Source organism: Rhinolophus ferrumequinum, chromosome 3 (genome assembly GCF_004115265.2).
Source record: "Rhinolophus ferrumequinum isolate MPI-CBG mRhiFer1 chromosome 3, mRhiFer1_v1.p, whole genome shotgun sequence".
Lineage (NCBI taxonomy): Eukaryota > Metazoa > Chordata > Mammalia > Chiroptera > Rhinolophidae > Rhinolophus > Rhinolophus ferrumequinum.
The window spans coordinates 11,633,134-11,655,770 of NC_046286.1; the positions used below are offsets into that span (position 1 = coordinate 11,633,134).

At 47.0% G+C, this 22,637-nt stretch overlaps 1 protein-coding gene and 1 pseudogene across 2 annotated transcripts in view; one reads left to right on the plus strand and one right to left on the minus strand.

Moving 5' to 3' along the window:
* Window positions 1-977: 977 nt before the first annotated feature.
* The window catches only part of CCND3 (cyclin D3), an 84,703-nt gene continuing 63,043 nt past the window's right edge, over window positions 978-22,637 (minus strand). The window contains exons 1-5 of one of the 2 annotated variants that reach the window (XM_033096991.1): window positions 7,512-7,864; window positions 6,440-6,655; window positions 3,331-3,490; window positions 2,637-2,773; window positions 978-2,130 (exon numbers count right to left, since the gene is read on the minus strand). In XM_033096991.1, the coding sequence (XP_032952882.1) occupies window positions 1,963-2,130; window positions 2,637-2,773; window positions 3,331-3,490; window positions 6,440-6,655; window positions 7,512-7,709 (879 nt within the window). In that variant the 5' untranslated portion in view covers window positions 7,710-7,864 and the 3' untranslated portion in view covers window positions 978-1,962. Of the gene's footprint in view, window positions 2,131-2,636; window positions 2,774-3,330; window positions 3,491-6,439; window positions 6,656-7,511; window positions 7,865-22,637 lie in introns of those variants that run through there. The other variant, XM_033097000.1, reaches the window with a different exon arrangement.
* Window positions 14,401-16,178, plus strand: LOC117018905 (tetraspanin-3-like; annotated as a pseudogene).

Consider the following 22,637-nt stretch of genomic DNA (forward strand, 5'->3'; position numbering starts at 1 on the left):
GAATAAGGTTGGCCTGAGGAATGAATAGATCTGGGGCGGGGGGGTCACCACCCGACAAGTTGCTTTTCTTAACGAGAGCTTTAGACCAAAGGTTGGCAGACTAGGGTCACATCCCCATTTTCTAATGGCCCATGAGCGAAGAGTGATTTTTATATTTTCTAATGGATGGGAAAAGTTATTTCGTGATAGGTGAAAATTATATGAAATACAAATTTCAGTGTCCATCAAGTTTTATTGGAACACAGCCATGCTACCCATTTCCATGTTTTCTGTGACTGTTTGATGCTGCCACAACAGTACAGTCCTATAAGCCATTTGCTTTTGAAAATGTGAATTCGTTCCAACCCAATTAACATATTTGGAAACGACTTAATCATATGGCAAATTTCACATTTGTGTTGTGTCCTAGAGAAATAATACATGAAAGCAGAAAACTGCACCCAGCTGAGCCAAGCCAGGTACACAAAATGCATGCGACTCCAACATGTCACAGCTGCTGCCTCAGTTAACTGCGTGGGTTGGGAGCCACACCCACATATGGTGTGAAAACCCGCTTTGTACATCCTTCCAACCTGTTTCCACAACCATCTTTTTCAAGATAAAGGGCTGTATTCATTGTACTTTATAACCACTTAATGTATAAACAACACTATCTTTAAGTACGTCGCTCATGAAGTTTGTGAGTGTGGTGCCTTAAGCCCTTTCTCCATAGGTCCTGTGGGTTTTATTGTGCATTTCTCCATAGTGCAGTGATTTTTAGAAACACATATGTTCCATTATAAAGCAGAACTGATAGGTGCTCAGTAAATAGTTGGGCAGAGACTGTATGGCCCACGAAGCCAGAAGTATTTATAGCACTTGACAGAAAAGGCTTGATGGCCACTGCTTAAGACCACTGATTTCCATCCACCCTCTTGACCTCATGCCGTCTAGAAATAGGCTTTTACCCATACCACCATCCAGTCCAAGAAGCCAAAGCCAGTTTTATTCCAGAATCTTTATTAAGGTAGCATGATGGTCCTGGGCCACCAGCCTGGACCTTGTGGCCTTAGGAAAGACCTGTGTCAACAGGGCTTGCCTCCCTCTCCAGATGGGGTCACCTGTGGCATCCCTGCTTCATCCCCTGTGGAGGATGGGGCAGAGGGCCAAAGGGAGAGGAGGGTCTGGCCCGTCCCCAGGCTGTAGCAGCTCCTTGGCCACCAAGACCCTCTAGCCAGCAGCAGAGGGGAGGGATGCAGCAACCACCAGGGTTACCACCACTTGGGTTAGGTGGACCCCACCATACCCTCTTACAGTTGTACTCAAAGCAATTAATAAATTAAAACCACCTCTTCCTTCAGCACTGACCCCGCCCCCCTCAATCACATAGGAGAAGCTGAGTGGAAAGCAAAGCAAGGAGGAATTGGTTGGTTCTTGAACCTGTGAGAGGCCCGGGCCCCTCCCTCTAGGAGCAGCTGTGAGCATGGATTGTGTTGCGCTATCTCCTCAGAATATCTGAAACTTCTTCAGGAAGATCCCAATCCAAAAGCAGACTCTAGAAGGTGCAGCACCCTTATAAGGCACTATGGCATTTTGGCAATTGAGAACATGAGTGCCCCAAAGATAAGGGGGGGCCCTCAAAAAAAAAAAAAAAAAAACGCTGGTAAGATGTATTTTACCTACTTCAATTTCATCTCTGATCAGCCTGGCCTACCCCCAGCTAGAATCAGGGAAGGAGCTGAGCTGGTCAGAGGCAGGGAGGAGGAGGAGCCTGGCCAGCCACACAAACATGGCTGGCCAGGCCCCTTAGTGCACACGGCAGGGATACGTAGGACCTGCCCCCTTCGGCTTGGCAAGGGGCAAATAGGAAGGAGCCCCCTCAGGCTTCAGTTGTGGCGTGGTTCATTCCTGCAGGCAGGGAAAGGGGGGTGGCAGTGTCCCCTCCTCTGCTGTCAGTGGCCACTGGAGGGGGCCTCTCCAGGGCTACAGGTGGATTGCTGTGACATCTGTGGGGGTGCTGGTCTGGCTGGGCCCCTGGCTGCTGGAGCCCCTGGGTGCTTTGGGAGCTGGGCTGGGGGAGGTCTTGGCGGCTTCCCTGAGGCTCTCCCTGAGTGCAGCTTCAATCTGCTCCTGACAGGCTCGCAGGCAGTCCTGGGAACAAGGAGGAACAGTGAGGAGGGACTGCTGGGTTAGACGGAGAAAGGTTCCCCCTTAGAGCTAAAGGTCCGCTTTCCTCCCCCCATACCATCTGGCAGCAGGTGCAGGGGACGGACACGTCCCAGCACACAGGGAAGTCGGGAGGTTAGGCCACAGCCCAGTCCCAGGAATCAGCCTTCGATTCTCAGAAACTGGCAAGAGGATGTGGCAAGAGGGTGTGAGAGCAGCCCTGCATCTGACACCAAACCCTCCACCCCCACTCATGCAAACCATTTGGCAGAAAAGGGCACCCAGGGATGGTGCCCTTCAACCCACCCAAGACCACTTGCTCTTCTCCAGACCAAGGCAGGAGATAAAAGGCCACAGAAACCCCAAGGTCAGGACACACGAAACCCGTCGTGGGGATCAGGTTTGAGGCGGATGCCTCCCTCTGCTGGAGCCTCAGGGAATAGCGCTATGTGATGAATTGACAGCCTGCTGGCGGGCTGCCCAGCACTCACCACTTCAGTGCCTGTGATCCCTGCCAACAGCTCTGTGAGCTCGTCCCCGGATATGGAGCACGCACCCAGGCCTTGCACTGCAGCCCCAATGCTGCCCGTGGCGATCATGGATGGTGGGTACATGGCGAAGGTGTAATCTTGGAAAGAAAGAAAGGGAACCATGAGGCAAGGAGGGCATCAAGAACAGCCGGTGTGGACTTGCTATTCCTCAGAAAGTGCCAGGCAGCATGATTAGAGCAGAGGACATACTGGAAAATGCCAGCAGTGAGTGCTGTTAAGACAGCTAAGGGAGAAAGGCGGGAAAGGGCCTGTCTCCTAGAGGGTCAGGTGAACAGCAGACTTCTGTAGGTCAGGGCCTGGGTGGGCCTAAAGTGACCCTGGTCAGGAACCAGGGAGTGAATGAGCCTCCCTGGTGTGAAAACACAAGTAGGCTCAAGAGATCTGGGTGTTTGCTCCCAACTTAATCACCATGAGACCCTGGGCAAGTCACTTATCTCTAAGCCCTCAGAGTCCCCACCGACATGTACTGGGGGTCTCAGTGTACAGCTCTGATTGTGTTCCGCTGCTTAGGGCTGAGAGGGGACATAATAATCACACATAAATGAGTATAAACCAGAGTCTCCTTGTTACCTCTGACCCTTCGACATCTTCTGATTTTCCTGATTTGGCAAAAAAATGTGCCTAGAGCTCTTACCTGTAGCACAGAGGGCCAAAAAGGTCTGGGCGTGCTTTTTGACCAAGGCCTGTCGGTCACTGGGCAGAGAGAGCCGGTGCAGAATCAGGGCCAGGAAATCGTGGGCAATCACAGCAGCCAGGTCCCACTTGAGCTTCCCCAAGACCAGCACCTCCCAGTCCTAGAGGCGGGAGAAGAGGGTGGGGGTGAGCGGCTGAAGAAGACAGTAAAGCTGAAGTCTCACGGGAAAGGAAGCCCAGCAAACTTAAACGACAGGACCCCCGTTCTGCTTCTGGGTTTAAGGACTGGCGCTGTGGAGCGGGGAGTCCAGGGCAGGGAAGAGCTGGGGACATTTGCTTTGAGCATCTCTTCATTAACGAGGTGCCAGACTATGTGATCGACGTGAATTGTCTCTTTTAATCCTGTTTGGTTATCTTTTGGGTGTCAGGGGGAGGCGATAATCCAGGCCTTCTCCTGACTCCTTCCAGGGCTCTGAGCACCTCTTCTGCCAAGGCTGAGAGAAATGACTGCAGCAGCAGATACCACCAGCACCACCATGAAATTCAGGCTCCTCCGGGGTGAAGCAGAAAGACTCCCCATAATCCGGAAAATTTGTGAAAGAGGAGATCACCACTTAGCCTCTCCCCGAACTCTGCATCCCAGCCGAGTCTACAGATCTTGAAGAAACCAAAGCACAAGACCACACCTCCTGTGACACAGCCACTGAAGCTACCTCTGAGGTTCCTCAAAGGGCAGGTTGCCCAACCCAAGCCACATCCCCTTGGGGGGACATCAGGGCTGGGTCCTGAGACACAGCACCCCACTCCACCCGCTTTAGTTGGAACCCATTGTGCCAAGTGAATCTCAGGAAGAGAAGTGGAGGCCAAGCCAGACATGATAGGTCTGGGTGATCCCTGAGGGACTAAATCCTATCTCCACCTGCCCAAGCCTATATACCACTGCTGGGTCCCAGGGGGAGGCCGAGAGCCCCACCCCAATCCACTCGTCTGGGGTTCCTAGTGCTGGCCCCATTGCTGAGTTGCACACTTGAGGATTTCTTCATTGTTTTATCTCAGGAAGGAACTGATGGGTTTGACCCCTTACTGAAGCAGCCATAGCAACCCCACCCAACCTCTTCCAGGCCCCCACCTAGGTGTCACCCTCCCCAGTCAGCCCCAAGCCTCTCACAGGGCCCCACACAACAGTCTGGCCTGGAGCCAGAAGAACTGAAGCAGAGAAGCTAGCATTCTACTCCCGGTGCTCGTCCCAGCAGCCAAACTCCTAACTCAGAAGTGAACAGAAAGCACCTAGTCTCCAAGGGAACATCTGGAAGGCAACTTGGAGTGGGGCTTGCCCTATGGGGAGGCATGGGGTCCTGAGGAAGGGAGGTTGGCCAAGTCCCTTAGTGCACACTGCAGGGATAGGTAGGACCTGCCCCCTTCGGCAGCTGTATCCGGGCAAACCCTGAGAATCTCGGCCCTAGGCTGGAAGAGAGCATACCCCCGGGAGCTATTAGCTACTTCCACCATATCCCCGGCCTTTAAGTCCACCTGGGCTAGCCAGAAGACCCAGATTCTCCTCATCTACTTCAGTGCAATGCTGAGGCTGGACACTTCCCTCCTCTGGGCCTCAATCTTCTCTGCTGCACAAGGACTTGGACTGACTGGAGTTCTCTGAGGTCCCTTCCAACTCTGACCTTCTAGGAAGCCATCTGCACACTCCACCCCCAGCTCAGGCAAGAGTGGGGGGAAGAGTGCTTTTTGCCTGTTCTGAAAAAACACCACACACACAAAGACACACACACCATCCCAATCTTTTCACAAAAAGGAAGTCCCCTTCTACCTTCCAGCCCAAACCCCTCCAAAAACATCGTGCTTGCTGGCCCTGGAAACCAGTTCCACCTTCAGACTTGCCAAAAACTACCAGATTCATCACAAAGAGCCGTGGGGCCTCCCGGATTCCCATCTCCGGCCTCCTACTCCCATCTCTGAGAGCTACTTGGCAGGAAGAGGAATCCTGTTCCTCAACAAGCAGCAGTCAGGGGCCCCAGTACCCTGGCTTCCTGGCCAGCCAATCACAGCAGCCTGCATGCTGCCCTCCTCCCCGGGAAATGGGGCCCAGACTCCTCTCAGGGTCAGGAGAAGACTTGGCCGCACAGAGCAAGGTTGAGGAAGGTGCCAGCTCCCCCAGCCTCTCCCCCAGACCCCCCGGGAGACGACCCACATGCCCTAAATAACCTAGATCCCAGCAGCGCCCCCACCTCCTCTCCAGGCTTTGGGAAAAGAACCGGTGACTCTCCTGCCGCCTCGGAAGAGCCCAGCCCAAGTTCCCAGCAAGAGGCCCAGGAAGCCACTTCCCAAACCACAGGAGTGACAGCAGCTCTCCACAGGGTTATGAAAGACCTTGGTCAGAGTGGGCGGGCCAGGGGAGGGGGCATCATTATCACATCGGAAGCAGCTGCGGCTCAGCTCCCAGTCCGTCCCTCAGCTCTGGCCTTTGGCTAAGGGGGAAAGGGAGAGATGATTCCACCAGGCCTGAAGCAGCTGCTCAAGTTGCTCAGAATGAGGATTAGGAAGGAGCTGTGTCTTCTGGGATATAAAAGGAAGGAAAGAAGGTGGGATGAAACTCCTTGGCCCTTCCTTAGAGCAATCAGGGCCGGGCTTTAATCGGCTCTGGGAGGCTTTTCAATCACAAAGTCCACATGGGGATAAAGACTCACCCAAGGCAGCCCCCCTCCCCCACTGAAGCACATTCCACTCCCCCACTCCAGTGGGGGAGTGCAGGCATGTCTTTCTGCTGCCAATAAATAACTCATGGTGGTTGTGTAAACCCAGAGGCAAAGTACTAGTGAGTGCAGACATGCAGTTTGACTTGTTGCTATCTGGGGGAAAGACCAGGAAGCAGTGGCACCCCCTGGAGGTCAGGAGAAGGGGAGTTAATTCATACTGGCAGCTTAAGCCTGGGTTGGGGCTACCCTAACCATCACACGCACTGCCCCATGTTTGCCTAATACATAGCCTCTTCGGTCCACGCGCCCTCCCCATGGGGCAGAAAGCCTCTGAGGTCTTAGCTTTCCTTTGCCGGTAAGTGAGGAGAGGTGGTATGTGTTGGGGGTGGGTTATGCACGCACCCGCAGCTGGCGGGGAGAGACAGCATGGTCGGTGTAGATGCACAATTTTTCGATGGTTAGGGGCGTAGTCTCGCGTAGCTTGGAGGCCAGCAGCATGCAGACCGCACCCAGGAGTTGCAACTGTGCCTTGTGGGTGGGGACACAGGACAGGTAGCGATCCAGGTAGTTCATGGCCAGGGGGAAGACTTCCTCCTCACAGCGCTGCTCCTCACACACCTGGGGAGAGGACGCACAGTCACTTCTGGGGCAGGGGCGTGGGAAACGCAGCAGCACTAAAAGTGAAAGGGGGCGCTGAAGGAAGTGGGACGGGAACAAAAATGCATGAAGGAGTAAATGTGCTTACAGTGACAAGGACTAATGCGGAGGGGGATGCGCCTTCCCCAAGGTGACGGCCCCACTTCCTCTGCGTTGCCTCCTTCCCCTTCCCGGGGGAAGGGGTCCGCCAGAGGCTCCCTTACTTAAGGATTCCACACTGAGACTCCCCTCCCCCATGGAAGGGTGCGGAAGAGTCACCCACGGTAGCCAGAGAGCTGGGACCTAACTATTACCACCACCCACTGCACACACCCAAAAGGAAGGGAGGAGACTCCTGCCGCTGCCTCCCGCACTTTTCATTTCCCAGACCGCCGGAACAGCGCGCGCGCCACCCCCACCGCCTTCCCCGCCAGAACCCCGCGACAGACACAGGAACCCGCTCTGCGGCGGCCGAGTCCAGGGTTTCCCAGGCGCGCGCTCTCCTAAGAAGACAGGGCGGGGGGCGGGGGGGAAGCAAGAGACTCTAGAGAAGCCAGAAGGGAGAAGGTGGCCCCTGTCCCGCTTTCCCGACCCGAAAAGAGGGTTAGTTAGGGTGCCAAACCACTGGCAGGCGGAGTCGGGGTTAGGGAAGGGAAAGGGACACCACGTTGGTAGCCGGCTAGGGTGCCCGAGTGAAAGGCCAGGCCCGGGGCTCTGGGCCACCGAAGCATCTTGCTGATTGTTGTTGAGACCAGGATGTCCCAACAGGGCGGCCCCGGGATGTCCGGAGCCGAGGACGCAGGGACGGCGGGGGAGGGGAGACCCGTCCGGGCGGTACCTCCAGCATCCAGTACGCCAGCATCTTCCGCATGTGCGGCTTGATCTCCTTCTGCACGCACTGGAAGTAGGAGGCGCGGGGCACGTAGCGCTCCTCCAAGCGGAGCAGGCTCTGCAGGACACGCTGGTCCCCCAACAGCCGTGGGTCGGGCCCGGCCCGGGGAGCGTGCCGGGTGCCCTCGCAGCATAGCAGCTCCATACTTGGGCAGCGCACGGGCAGGACTGGAGTGCGGGCTCGCGAGCCAGAGCCGAGGCGGCGGGCCGGAGAGCGCGGGTCTGGTGCTGGCGCTGGCACTGCGCAGTGGAGCCCCGACCCGCCCGCGTCGGCGCGCTTGCAGCTTCCCTGACAGGCGCCCCGCCCCTTCGAGACGATGTAGCAACCGCGGAATGCTCGAACGTCACAACGTTCCAAGGGGCGGGGCCGCCGGCGCCCCAGACGGAAAGGGCTGGCTGGCGCCCCCCTCCTCCCTGGCTGCCGCATTGGTCGGCGGGGCGCCCGCCTGAAGGCTTCCGGGCTCCCGGAGCCCTCCTGACCACCCGGTGGAGGGAACTTTCTTGGAGGTGGTCCCCTCCCGCACCATCGAGCCTTCCCATTTTGTTTCTCTGACATTAGTTGCCCAGGAAAGAACTTTTCTCCAAAGGTTATTCATTCATTCGTCAAACCCTACTTCACCAGCTGCTTGCTCTGGGGAATATAAATACTGATAAAATAACTAGTTCTTAGTGAACACTGTTCTGAGCACTTAATGCGCAATAACTTATTAAATCCAAACAAAAACTCAATGAGTTAGGTATTATACTTATTTTGCAGATAAGGAAACTGAAGCACACTAACAGTCTGTGGCAGAGCTAGTCTGGCTCAAGAATCTGTGCTCTACCCCATTGCTACACATTATCACTGTGATCTCAAAGCCAACACCCTCTGCATCGCCTAAGACCCGGTTAGAAATGCAGACTCTCCGGCCCACGCCTGACCTGCGGGATCAAAATCTACATTTCAACAAGACCCCCTGTGACTCCTGTGCACATTAAAGTATGAGAAGGCCTGATCAAAATCAGCACATTACAGAAACACAACAGGGTGGAGAGGCCATAGATTCCAGGCCTCATCTTGTCATTAAGTCTGCCTTGTGGCCTTGGACAAGCCCTGAAGTCGGCCTTAAGCTTCAGTTTGAGGAAAAAGGGGGCGGAGAAACTGGATCCTCTGTGAAGGAGTTTCTTGCTCAGATTCCATAAAATCTTCCAATTGCCATTTCTCCTACCTCCCAAACTTTGGGTTACTTTGTAGTTTCCCCAAAGCTGGATTCCACGTGACCCCGAGGCCGACCACAGGCCTCCAGTAATGCTCCCAAATGGGAGGAGGCCTTGGGAATTCCTGCCTCTCATCAAGAGGTCCTTCTGAGGGAAAGGACACTAAGCAAGGGAGTTACTGAAGAAATAATATTGTATAGCAGAGGCAAGGTCTATGCTAAACAGTTTGTCAATTAATTGTTCTTTTTATATAACAAATTTTATTGTAGTTGTAATATCATGGAAATATTTATTTGTATTGTAGACAACTAAGAAAACACAGATAAAAAAACAGAAACTGACTCAAATACAGAGAACATTTTGATGGCTGCCAGATGGGAGGGGGTTAAGGGATTAAGAAGTACAAATTGATAGTTATAAAAATAGTCATGGAGATGTAAAGTACAGCATAAGAAATATAGTCAACATGTAATAATTATGTATGGTGTCAGATGAGTACCAGATTTATCTGGGTGATCACTTTATAAATTATATAAATATCTAGTTGGTATATTGTACACCTGAAACTAATATAATGTATGTTAACTGTAATTGAAAAAAATTTTAAATTATTTTAAAAAATAAAAGCCACAAAAAGAAAAATAATAATTACTTGCAATTTCACCATCCAGAGATAATCCTTTAAAATGTCAATATTTATTTTTCTAAAATTGTTCTATGAATAAACACATATTTTAAAATGAGATCATCATAAACTGTTTTTGTAAGCATTTTTCTCACTAAAACAGTATTTACTGTAACACTTTTCCATGTCATTTTTCTACATTATTTTTAATGGCAACATAGGATGCCATTGGGTGAATATATCATATACATATTACCAAATATGTGTTGTTGGAAATTTAAGTTATTTCTAGTTCTTCCCTATTAGAAACAATACTGTGAAATATTTTTGTGGTAATATTTTTGTATGCACTCATGATTATTTCTAGAAGTGAATTATTTCTACAAGTGGAATTTCTCAGTCTGGAGTTATGAAACATACTAAGGCTTCTTTTAGATTTTTAAAATTTATTTTTCAGTTGTAGTTGGCATGCAGTGTTATATTAGTTTCAGGTGTACAACATAGTGATTATAGACATTTATAGTTACAAAGTGATCACCCTGATAAGTCTAGTACCCATCCGGCACCATACATAGTGATTACAATACTATTGACTATATTCCTTATGCTGTATTTTACATCCATGTGACTATTTTTATAACTGACAATTTGTACTTCTTAATCTCTTTTACCTTTTTAACCCATCCCTCCAACCCTGCTCCCATCTGGCCACCATCAATTTGTTCTCTGTATCTGTGAGTTTCATTCTAAGGCTTTTGATGTAGTTATTACTAAATTTTGCTATTGAAAGACTAAACCAATCTAATGAATAAACATTAGATATCTATTTTTAAAAACCCTCTGCCAACTGGGAAGATGAAAAGTAGTTTATTAGTTATAATATACCAGGGATGCCAAAAATATGTATACATATGACTTGCATTAATCTTTTGTTATCAGTATATATTATTACAATTTTAATACAGTTTTTTTCCTTTCTTAAAATGTGTATACATTTTTTTTGGCACCCTCTGTGTGTGTATGTGTGTGTGTATCTTTTTTAATTCAAGAGCTCTTATTGTGCCAGAATTAATGTGTACCATGTACCTCATTTAATCTTAAAGTCCTTTTCTCCTTCCTATGGTCCGAAATATGAATATGAAGTTTCTTTAGTTAAATAATCATACCATTGCACTCTTTCAATAAATAGAAAAACATATTTCAAAATGTTAAAGAACAGATGTGAAGTTATGGGGAGACAAAGATGTTGAAGTTTAAGAGGTTTTTAGGGTGCAGAGGACTAAAAATGTAGCTTTTGAAATGAGTACATAACCAGAAACCAGATCTTTCCTAATGGAAGGTGTTCCTTTATTTTCAGAATTATTGAGTAGGACTGTTCAGGTTAGAAGGTTGTTTATCTTTGATGAGAGGGTAAACCATCATTATATATTTTTATTTTTTCCCCAGTTTTATTGAGGTGTAATTGACATACACATAAACTGAATTAGCTCAGGATGCACAACATAATGACTTAATATATATACATATTGCAAAATAATTACAATAAGTTCAGTTAATATCTATTACATAATTACATTTTTTTGTTGTGATGAGAATTTTTAAGATCTACTCTTTTAGCAACTTTCAAATATGCAATACAGAACCATTAACTATCGTCACCATGTTGTACATTACATTCCCAGACCTTATTTATCTTATAACTTATTTATGTTATAACTTATTTATCTTATAAAGATTGTATCTTTTAACCACCTTCACCTATTTCACCCTCCCCTTACCCCCCACCTCTGACAACCACCAAAATGTTCTGTTTCTCTCAGTAAGGATTTTTAGATTCCACATATAAGTGAGATCATACAGTATCTGTCTTCCTCTGTCTGAATTATTTCATTTAGTATAATGCCCTCAAGTTTCATCCATGTTGTTGCAAATGTAAAAATGTCCTTTTTTATGGCCGAATAATATTCCATTGTATAGATATACCTACTTTTCTTTATGGAGAAAGCAAACTGGAGAGATGAAAAGTAGTTTACTAGTAATGATATTTTGACACATTATTAGACATTTACATTTCTTATGTAAATTAATTACCTATTTCATACTCTTTGCCCATTCTTTTACACAAATGTTTGTTTTTCTTATTGATTTCTAAGTGCTCGATTACATTTTAAGAATATCCTTTTTCATATTTTTTCTTTGTCATATATTTTATACATTTTTTTTTTTTAGTTCACTATTTGCCTTTCTTTTTTGTTTTTAAACTTTTATTTATTTAAGTGTGTTTTTCCAGGACCCATCAGCACCAAGTCACGTAGTTGTTTCAATCTAGTTGTGGAGGGCGCAGCTCACAGTGGCCCATGTGGGGATTGAACCGGCAACCTTGTTGTTAAGAGCACCGTGCTCTAACCATCTGAGCTAACCAACTGCCCCACTATTTGCCTTTCATTTTTGGTTCATGGTAGAATTATTTTTTTAACAAATAGAAAGTTTTTATTTTTATGTAGCATTATTTTCTCTAATGATTTCTTCCTTTGAACCATGCCTTCCCCACTGTAAAATTATACAATTACTAGAAGAAAATGTAAGAAATACTTATATTTTAAAAGCAGATTTCTGGGCTCTGCTTCAGGGCTTTTCTTTCTTCAAGTCTATGAGGAGACCCCCAAAATTATGCATTGTCAAGAATACATACAATAAAGGTTTTCCTTTTTAATGCGTTGCCTTCAGTGTGTGACACACTTCACATTTATTCAGTGTGTCATATTAAGTGGGGCTCTAGCCTTATTTTTCCCCAATTATCATCCACTATATCCCATGGAACTGATTTAACAATCTGTTCTTTATTTCACTCATTTCCCTGCTATAAGCATCCCTTGGCCTGGTTCTTGCATCTTAGATGATGTCTTATTTTGGTCATTTTTCACTGAGAACTGGACCTCAAAAATCCTGCCACTTTTGTCTAAGGAACCTCAGCTGGTCTTTACCCCATATCAGGGATAAAGGTGCTTAATAAAGGCACCAAATGTTCATTTAGTCTCAAATAACCATGGCCCTCCAAGTCTAGAGAAACCTAGTCCTCAACTAGCGGGCTGTAAATTAGATAGCAAGGAAAACTCCAATTAGACAATGCTATGGAAGAAGAAAGAGTAGCAGAATCTTCTTCTCTGCAGACCTCCAAAAACATGCCAGGGCCTCTTCTGCCCTCCCCATCTCCTCAGTTCCCTGCTTCCATCACTGGTAAACCCATCTATCTTCTCTGTTCAGTTTATTTATCCTTCAAGGCCCAGCTCAGGTCTGATCTCCTCCAGGAAGCCTTCCTAGAACAATCCAGCTGCAGGAACAACCCTCCAAACTCCTGCAGATCCCACTGTACATGCCCTTCATGTGTCTTGGCTGGTTCTAGACCTGCTCTCTCCCTACTTTGAGTGTAAATTCCTGCAAAGGGGAAGACAATCCAGATTGTACTGATATCCAACTATGTGGGAGGCACAGGGCAGGGTGTTTACAATCCAGCATCTCACCCTCTAGGAATTGTTTTCGGATTGGAAAACTGAGGTACACTGGAATTAAATAACTTACTAAAGATCTATTTAGCTCCTCCCAAACGCTACCCTTTTAAATCCTATACTGCCTCTCCTTAAGGACAAGGACGGTGTCCTGTGTGCCCGTGTGTCCTCTGCAGGACCCAGCGCTGTGCTGTGACCACTAGCGATAATAACAGCCCTTAGTGGAGTGCTCGCTGTGTTCCAGACATTGTACGTACCTGGTATGTATTAAACCATCTCATTTTCACACCAGCCTTCTGAGAAGTAGACTATTATTTCCCCCCATTTTATAGAAAGGAAAACCAGCACTCAAGAGTAGCGAAATAATTTGCCCAAGGTCACACAGCTAGTACGTGGTCAAGGCAGGATTCAACCCAGCCAGTTTGGTTTCAGAGTCCATCAGTTTAACCACTTCATTCTACTGCCTCTCGTGCTGTTCCATTGATTTGTCAGTTGATTTCCTGAGGAAGGGTCACACAGAGACTGCCCAGTCCTGGAAGCCAGGACGTGACCCTGTACTCTGGAGAAGGGAGCTCCCGGTGAGCAGGGCATGTTAAGGGACACTTCTGCCTCGCCCCTGGCTGGCACTGCCATGCCCAGAGCCAAGTCATCCTAGACCCCCAGGACCAATGAGCCGGTCAGCTCCAGCCAGCTGTCCTCTGAGGAGGCAGGTGAGCTCAACGTAGCACCAAGGCAGAGGCGTTCCAGGAAGGTTGGCTGTTGTGCCTGGGAACTTCACCCATCACCTCCACCTCATAGGAATTCTCCTTGGTTTTTTCATAAAAAAAAGACAAAGCAATAACCGGGGCCCATATGGGAGTTTCTGCCCAGGTGCGTTCAATTAGAAAAAGTGACTCAAAGAAATGGCAAATTAGAGAAGAGGCGGGAATGGAATGTCACAGGCCCGATGAAAAACCCCGGGGAGGAAGGATACCATGCTTCCTTCCTCCTCTTCTTCCTTCTCTCTCCTCCTCTTCATCACTGAAATAGCCCCCATCTGAGAACTGAGGGGGTGAACCAGGTCCTGGGTGAGCCCATCGCCCCAGGGTCTACATTGTACGGCTCAGTTACCTTCAGACCAATGAGATGATAGGTGGAGGCCGGGCAGCCTTGGGGCGGGGGAGGTCCCCTAAACAGGGAGGTGGTCGAGGCTCTGGAGTCAGGCTGCTTGAGGGCAAAGCCTGGTTCCACACCTTGTGACTTTGAGGCTGTTCCTAAAACCTCACAGTCTGTTTCCTGTTTTGCCAATGAGGGTAAAAACAGTCTTTACCCCACAAAGGGGTTCTGAGGACTACACGGGCAGAGCACATCTCATCCACGCCTGGCACAGAGCAAGCGTTCAAGATGGACGTTTCTGTGGTTGCCGTTGTTATCACCATTCTCTCTCACGGAGTACCCTTCCTGCTACAGACATGCACGCAGAGCCCTCAGAGAAAAGCACACGTTGACGGCTGCTCTAGCAAACGTCAATGATCCGAACCCTGATGTTAAGTGCACGGCAGAGGGGTGGGGAACACTGCAGCGCCCAGGGCCACACCACTCTGCCACTCCGCGCTCACTGGCTGGGTGAGCCCGGGCAAGTTACACCACCTCTCTGTGCCTCAGTTTCCTGTCCTGAAAATGGAAGTAATAGTAGCCCCTCACAGAGTGACTGGGAGGATGAAATGGACTCTAATTAAAGTTAGTAGGCCTTGCAGTTCCCAGCTGGGAGGCACCGTCACCACTGCGGCCTCACTGGCTGGGCGCATCTGGGTCTCCGAGCAGAGCCCCAGCGACCGCTGGCACCACGGCCAGTGGGCATCACCTCCTCCAAGACCATGCTGGTGTTTCTCAACCTCATCTTCTAGGGGGGCAGCTGGCATTTTATGCTATGCGGGAGCCTATGTCTTCATCACTTATGATGACTGACCACTTCTTTGAAGATGTGGACACTCTCAGCCCTGCTGTAGTGATCACAGCTGCAAGGAGCCCTGCTTTTCATTTTTCTGCTAATTGGCTGTTGTGCCACTCTCCCAGCAAGCCGTCGTGGACTGGCCACGTTTGTCATCATCCTACTCTTGGTTTTTGTCACAGAAGTTGTTGCAGTGGTTTGAGGATATGTTTATAGAGCAAAGGTGGGAAATGAGGTTGACCACAGCATCCCGAAAGCATGCAAGACCTACAATGGAACCAATCCTGAGGCCGCTAGCCAAGCTATTGATTCTGTACAGAGACAGCTACTCTGTTGTGGAATTCACAGCTACTCAGACTGGGAAAATACAGACTGGTTCGAGGAAACCAAACACTAGAGTGTCCCTCTTAGGCACTGCAGAGAGAATGCCGGCAGCTGGAATGACAGTCTGGTCCACCCCTCCAACCTCTACACTGAAGGGTGTGAGGCTCTAGTTGTGAAGAAACTACAAGAAATCACGATGCACGTTATGTGGGCAGCGCCAACATTTGCAGCTATGCAGCTGCTGGGCGCTGTGTGCTCGCATCGTGCTGTGCAGAACGAGAGGATAGAGATCCTACGTATGAGCTCATCACTCGCAGAATCTACGCACAGCAGAAAACTCAAGCCTCAGCTTTTCAGTCTTGCGCTGATTTGGAAGGTGAATTGAGCAATTCTACCGCTGTCGGCCTCCTGAGTTCCTTTAGTTAAAGCGCATGTACACAGGTGTTGGACAGAGCAGCTTGGCTCTTCAGGAGTCCATCCACCTACTTACCTACTTACCTATGACTTTCTTTCCCCTATTTTAGCTGACTGTCCATGTCCCTGAGGTTTTAAGGACGGTGGTACATGTTCTAATTTCAGAACCATTTGAGAGTTGCGTAGTGTGGTTGAATTTAAGGAGGTTGTGGCCTGCTTCTATTACCTCCAAGCAGGCATGGGGTGGGTCCTGTCAGGCTGCGCAATGGGCAACTCGGCCAAAGGTTTTTGGGGGGAGGGCGAGTTAACACCAGATGGTGCTTCTCATCAGTGTCCTTTTAAAAAACAGATACTGTAGTCCAATAAGACAGCAACTGTACAAAATGGTTAAAATCGATTTTGGAATCATACAGTACGTAGTATCTCGGTTCATCTTCAAAATCAGACTGATCTGTGAAACTAGCAGTTTTTCATCAAAGCTGGCTTTACAGGCGGAGTATAATGTATCACTACTGTTTTAAAACAATGAGTGTGAGTGTGTGTGTGTGTTTGTATGATTGAGTCCATTCACTGTAAGTCTAAACTAGTTAGAAATAATGTACCCATGTAGACGATCAAAATAGTACATAGATGTGATCTCAGTTGTAAATAGGAAAATCTAATTCAATAAATCTAATTCTTTGTATCACCCCTCAAAGAAAAAAAGTTAGCTGTACTTTAAAAGCATAAACTACTTTGTATATATGGACTATTTATGATAATAAATGTAATACAATGGATATGGAGGCACCTTGAAAATAAAAAAATGCCAGGGATTACTGCTATGGTGGAGAAGATTTGGCAAATTCTGTGCTTCAGAAAGTGTGAAGAAGACAGCATTCCAGCCAATGAAACAATCTAGTATACTAAAAGTGGTGTGATACACCATTATTGCATTTCCTAGTTTTCTGAGAATTGGAGAACCCTATATGAATAATATTTCCCCCCAACTTTTTGCTTTGAAGTATTTCAAACCTACAGGAAATCTGCAAGACTAGTACAGTAAACATTAACATATCCTTCACCTAAGGTCCTATTTCATTCAGCCCATGCTCCTAAGAATGCAACAGTCTCCCACATAACTACAAACCAATTAGAAAATTTACGCTAATACAATACCATAAACAATCTATGTATAAAGTTCTCCAATTGTTCATATCCTTTTGTAGCTTTTTCCTTCTTAACCCAAGATCCAATCAAGAATCATGTTTGCATCGTTACCCTAACTCCTTAATCTCCTTTATTCTAAAAGAGCCCCTGGCCCTTTTTTTAAAAAAGTCCTTGATAATAATACTGATAGTTTTCAAAGCCAACGGTTTTACACAATGTGCTCCAATTTGTGTTTGTCTGATTGTTTTCTCCTGATTAGATGAAGATTAAATATTTCTGGTAGAAATATTATACAGGTGATGTTGTGTCTAAATGTATACTTTATAGTGGAAAAAATCAAGCATTAAACCAAACTAAACATAATTTTGTTTGTTCTTCAAGGATTCAGGAGACACTTTAGGACTTATAGTATTCCAGATCACTATTTTAAGCATTTATACTTTTATAATATTTCAAATCAGTAATCTTCAAAAGGTTTTGCTCATCCATGCTTCAGTAAAAAATGTTTGCGTATACTCTTCCAATATATTTAGAATACTTACTTTATGAGCTATGTCTATCTCTGCTACTCTAATAGATTATGTATAATATAGGACATACTAAGAAATGTTAAAAGATAAGACCAAAAAATACATAGAATAGAAATTTTCACATTTTCTTCCCACTCTACAATGGAATGTCTTACACCCAGGGTTACCATTATTTGCCTATCCAGTTCCCAAAACAGACTTCACTATTGATCAAGAAACTCTTTCCCACTAAGCCTGGATGGACTTAAAATTCTCAACACAGCACTCCATCCAGGCAGCGCAACCCAATCCAAGCCAGCATGTGAATTGACCTATTTCTGTTTCACATAGGAGGCTGCCTTCCCGGCCACTCCATACCAGTATCCAATAGGTCCCTTTAAATTCAACTTCTCCAAAACTGAGACCCTACTCTATCCCCCATCAAACCTGCTCCTTTTGCAGGCTTCCCCATATCAGAAAATGAGAACGCCATCCTTCCACTTGCTCAGGCAAAAGCGGTTGGTGTCATTCTTGACTCCTCTCTCTTAAATCCCACATCCATCCACCAGTGGAGCATAGAGGCTCTACTGTCCAAATATCTCCAGAATCCACCTTTTGGCTTTCTTCTCCTCTGCTACCTCCCTGTCCAAATTCAATTCTTCTTTGTCTTTACTGGTCTCCCACATCCAATCCATTACCTATTTCTGGTTGATTCTAAGTCCAAAATACATCTCCAGTCCTTTCCTTTTTTCTCTATTTCCACTGCTCCCACCTGGTCAGAGTTGAATCATCTCCTGCCTGCATTACAGCGGCAGCCTCCTGATGGGTGTCCCTGACCCACCCATGCCCCTCCAGTCTGCTCTCAACACAGCAGCCATCTAGTGCTTCTCCAGGTCACTCACGGTGACTGCCGAAGTCCTGGTGATGCCCACAGATCCTGAGTGATCTCTACCACCCACCCCACTTCCCACTACTGTCTCTCACTCGCTGTTTGGGAACATACCAGGCATACATGTCCCCTTGTACCTGCTGTTCCGTCTGCCTGGAATGTTTTGCCCTGGATATCCGCACGGCCACTCCTTCACTTCCTTCAGCTTTCCTCCTATCGCCTCTCCTGGCCATCCTACTCCAACCCTGATTCTTCTTCGGTCCTTTTACTCCTTCACCTTTCTGCTCCCCACTAATCACTAACATAGGGTATCTTTTACTTACATGTTCTATTTATAGTTTGTCTGCTTCCTCACTACCCCACCAAAACAGAAAGGTGCCTGGTTTGTAGTAGGTATTTTAAAAATCTTGTTCGAAATAATGAAACAAACCAGATGGAAGAAAAACACCAGCACAAGCCACATGATAAAGGGCAACTCATAGGTGGTAAGAGAGCCAGTGAGGAGGGGTATCATCCAAAGCCTGGAGGTGATGCTTAGCTCCAGCCTTTTGCTACACCATGAGGATAAATGTTGCCGGTACATTCCCGTTATTTCCAAGGCACGCATAATGCTCTGTGGATGGGATACGAGGGTGGGAAGCAGTTTGTAATCACTAGTGCCTAAATTGCTTAAGAAAAGAAACCTCTGGCTCTGGCCTGAACCTGTTAAGTCTCCCTTTCATGAAATTAGAATACAACCTATATATTTACACATTTGCTTTTTCTCCCTCTGTCTGGCTGTCTGGATTCTGAATAAATGAGGCTTTCCTGTCCTATTATTTCATTTCAGATTCCTGTCCCACAGCTAAGGATGACGTGAATCTCTGGGTTTCAGGTGTGGATGGGTAAAAACCCGGCAAAGAGAGCTCCATCTTTGGGCTCTTGGCAGGGAAGAAAGTCGGGATTCTTCATTCTAGGCACAAGATAACCCTGGTATCGGTTTAGCATCATGATTAAGTGAACTCTGGAGTTAGGGTTGTCGTGCGGGGCGGCCTGGGGTGTCTCAGCTCCCGCTCCCCACATAAGAACGCAGGACATGGTGAGGCCAAAAAGGAACACCCACGGAGACATAAGTAGGGGAGTCACACCACTATACTCTCGCTGGCGGCTGGGTTGGAGACACAGGAAGCAGGAGCCACACAATTCTCAACCCTCACTGCTCCGCTTGCAGACTCAGCCACCATCTTCTTGCTAGCCCCCATTTGCTGCTAGCCTAGCCACGGCAGTTATATTCATGGCTAATGGCTCACTGGTTACAGCTGACGGCCAACTAGCCACAGCTGGTGGCCATTTGATCACAGTCGATGGCCATTTACTACCTGAGCCAGCACCTTTCTATGTGAGGCTGAGAGCCTGGAAATTGCTTTTTGGGGCTCTGTCCCCACAGGGTGATTCTTGGCTCTGCCATTTGCCAGCTGTGTGGTCTTGGGTAGGTTACTTAACCTCTCTGTCCTAACCTTCTCATCTACAAAATGTGGGCAGTAATAGCACTTATCTCATAGCGTGGTTGCAAGGAGTAATATGGGGAAAGCACCGACCATGGTGCCAGGCTCATAATAAGAGCTCAACAAAGGAAGTGTGGTCATTAATGATCCACATTTATTAAGTGCTTTCTCCACTCCAGGCCTCAGCAGGCTTTAGGATGCTGGACACGCGTCAGAGATAAAAAGCCTCTATCTTAGGAGAAGTCCTAAGATGTCATTAAGACAGAATGCTTTTACCTGGGCACCCAACCAGAAGTAGGCGGCGTGGTTTATGTGTGACGGGAAGGGTGGGCTGCGTTGGGAGTGGTGGGGATTGGTGGTCCTGGCCAATGGACTTCCACAAGATGGTCTGTGGTAGGAGCTCAGAGAGTAAGTATGTGTGGGGGATGGGGGTGGCATCAGAAGGGAGAGGCAGGAAGTGGTGTCTTCCAACTGTGGGGCAACTCCCCATGGTAGCATATCAGAGAACTTTAGGTAGTAATAATAATAGATTACACTAAGCACCTTCTCTTAGCCAGGCTCTGAGAGCTTTACCAATTTGCTCAATGAAGTATAGGTACTATTATTACCTTCCTATGACAGATGGGAAGAAAGTTAAGTATCACCCGAAGCCATGCCCCTAGCAAGTGTCTGTCTTAGTTGTGTCTCCCCCTGGAGCAGACGCTAAAACAAGGATTCAAATGAAGTAAGTGACCTGGGAGTACCCAAGAGTGGGGAAATGAGATGGAAGGGAAGGAAGCCAGTAAAGAGTACATTATTGAGTAAGTTACCAGCACGGACAAATGGAGCTCAATCCTGCTGAGAAACTCTGGGAGGTGATGAAAAGTGCAAGCCTTTGCCTTGGGGTAACTGTTCCCCAGGGCAGAGGAAGCCGGGAGCCATGGCCATCAGTCCCAACAGCCAGGGCTTGAGGGCTGCTGGGGATGAAGGGAGGGGCCTGCAGCTAATTACCCAGAACTTCCAGTTTTCCTGAGGAGGGCAGAATGGACTCTGATAGCCAGGACAGGCCCGCAGGCAAAGTAACAGTGCTGGTGCTTGAAAGTGGGGTTGGTGTGCTTTGGAATGGTGAGAGCCAGTGGCATGGACTGGAGACCAGCTGCAAGTGCGACCTTGGCAGAGCTGGGTTTCCAACCCGGTCGGGCACCAGAACACAAGTTCTAAGCCTCACTAAATATTTTTAACAGTTTGGTGCTCATTTTAAAGGTGTGTGTGTGTGTGTGTGTGTGTGTGTGTGTGTGTGTGTGTGTGTGTGTGTGTGTGTGTGTATCCCAGAACAACGAACATGCCACTTGATCAGGTTTCCTTTCAAAATAAATGCATTGAATGAAAACTTGATTTTAAAAATATTAAAGAGGAGCAGAGGAGGCACGTGGATGTGGCAGTTGGGAGGGTGACGTGTAAATGACAGACACCTGGGAATTCGTGGAAGAGGAATAAAAAGGCAGAACTTGGAAGACCTCAGCTTGAAACCCAGGACCTGCCTCTGTCCTGACTATATACATACAACCGGGCCAGCACCTCAACTCTGGGAGCTTGTTTCCCCATGTATATAAGAGGATAACGAGTCCAAACTGCCTAGCGGGTGGTTCTGAGACCAGATGAGGTCATGCGTGAGTTAAAACGCACTAAGTGGATTGTGGAGTGCTTGGTAAACCGAAGGGGTCATTCCAAGGAATCCTGGGGAGAACCGGTAGGGATGGGGGCTCCTACTTTGCCCTTCTTTGTGTGACCCAAAAAGCTGCCACCGTCACCACCCCAACTTCTGCCTTGCAAACAGAACCCAAGATTTTGTTGAGGTATCAGGTGGTTTTGTGTTTCAGGAGATGCCAGACGCTCCCTCGTCTCAGAGGTTGAATCTAAATTACTCCGAACCAAATCCTGCTAATTCCACAGCTGGTTTAGGAATGGGCACTTGTCATATTTTGGCCAATAGGATGTGAAGTAAGTCTTCTAAGGGGCTTCAATAAATGGGGTGCAAGAGAAAAACAGATTCATTTCTGCCCCATGTGAGAATGGAGTAAGATATGCTAATATTTATTGTATGCTTCCTATGTACCAAGCACTATTCTAAAAGTTTAAAAAACAAAAAACACCTAATTCATTTAATATATATATTAAACTTTTTGACATAAAGTATTATCAGCCCACTTGACAGAGATTTTAAGCGATCTACCCAATATCGTATAGCTATGGGATTAGGAATCAGGTTTGGCTGCAGAAACCACACTCTTAACCACTATGCTGTGATGCCCGGAGCAGCTGCAGCCATCTTGCAATGATGAGAGAAGGAGCTGACACCTGATAATGACAGCTGAAAGATCAGAACAAATTTCTGTCCCTGATGATGTTGAGCTGCTGAATTAACCAATCCTAGAACCACCTACCTCTGGACTTTTTGTGATGTGTGAGCATTTTCATTGTTGCTTAAGCTACTTTCATTCTCCAAGTAAAAGTTCCTTTCTCTACTGTCGTCCACATGATGAGACAACCTTCAATAGCAAATAGCAAAGAGTTCTACCAAACATTCAAGACAAAAGTAATTTTGTCAATTGTAATTGAAAAATTTAAAAAGGGAGGAAAAAGATAAAGGGGAATAAGAGGTTCAAAGTTCCAGGTATAAAATAAGTCACAGGGTTATAATGTACAGCATAAGGAATTTAGTCACTAATATTGTGATAGCATATGGTGTCAGATGGTTGCTGGACTTACGGTGGTCACTTCTTAGGTATATAAATGTTGAATAACTATGGTGTACACCTGAAACTAATATTATATGTTAGCTATATTTTAATAAAAATTTATTAAAAACAGTAATTTTGATCTTAAACTCTTTCAGAGAATATAAAAAGAGGGTTCATTTCTTGACTCATTTTTAGTGTAACTTTGATTCCAAAACCCAACGAGAACAGTATGAGGAAAGAAAATTAGACTTACGAACATGAATGCAAAACCCTAAGCGAGCCATTAACAAATTGATTCCAGCAATAAATAAAAAGGATAATATGTT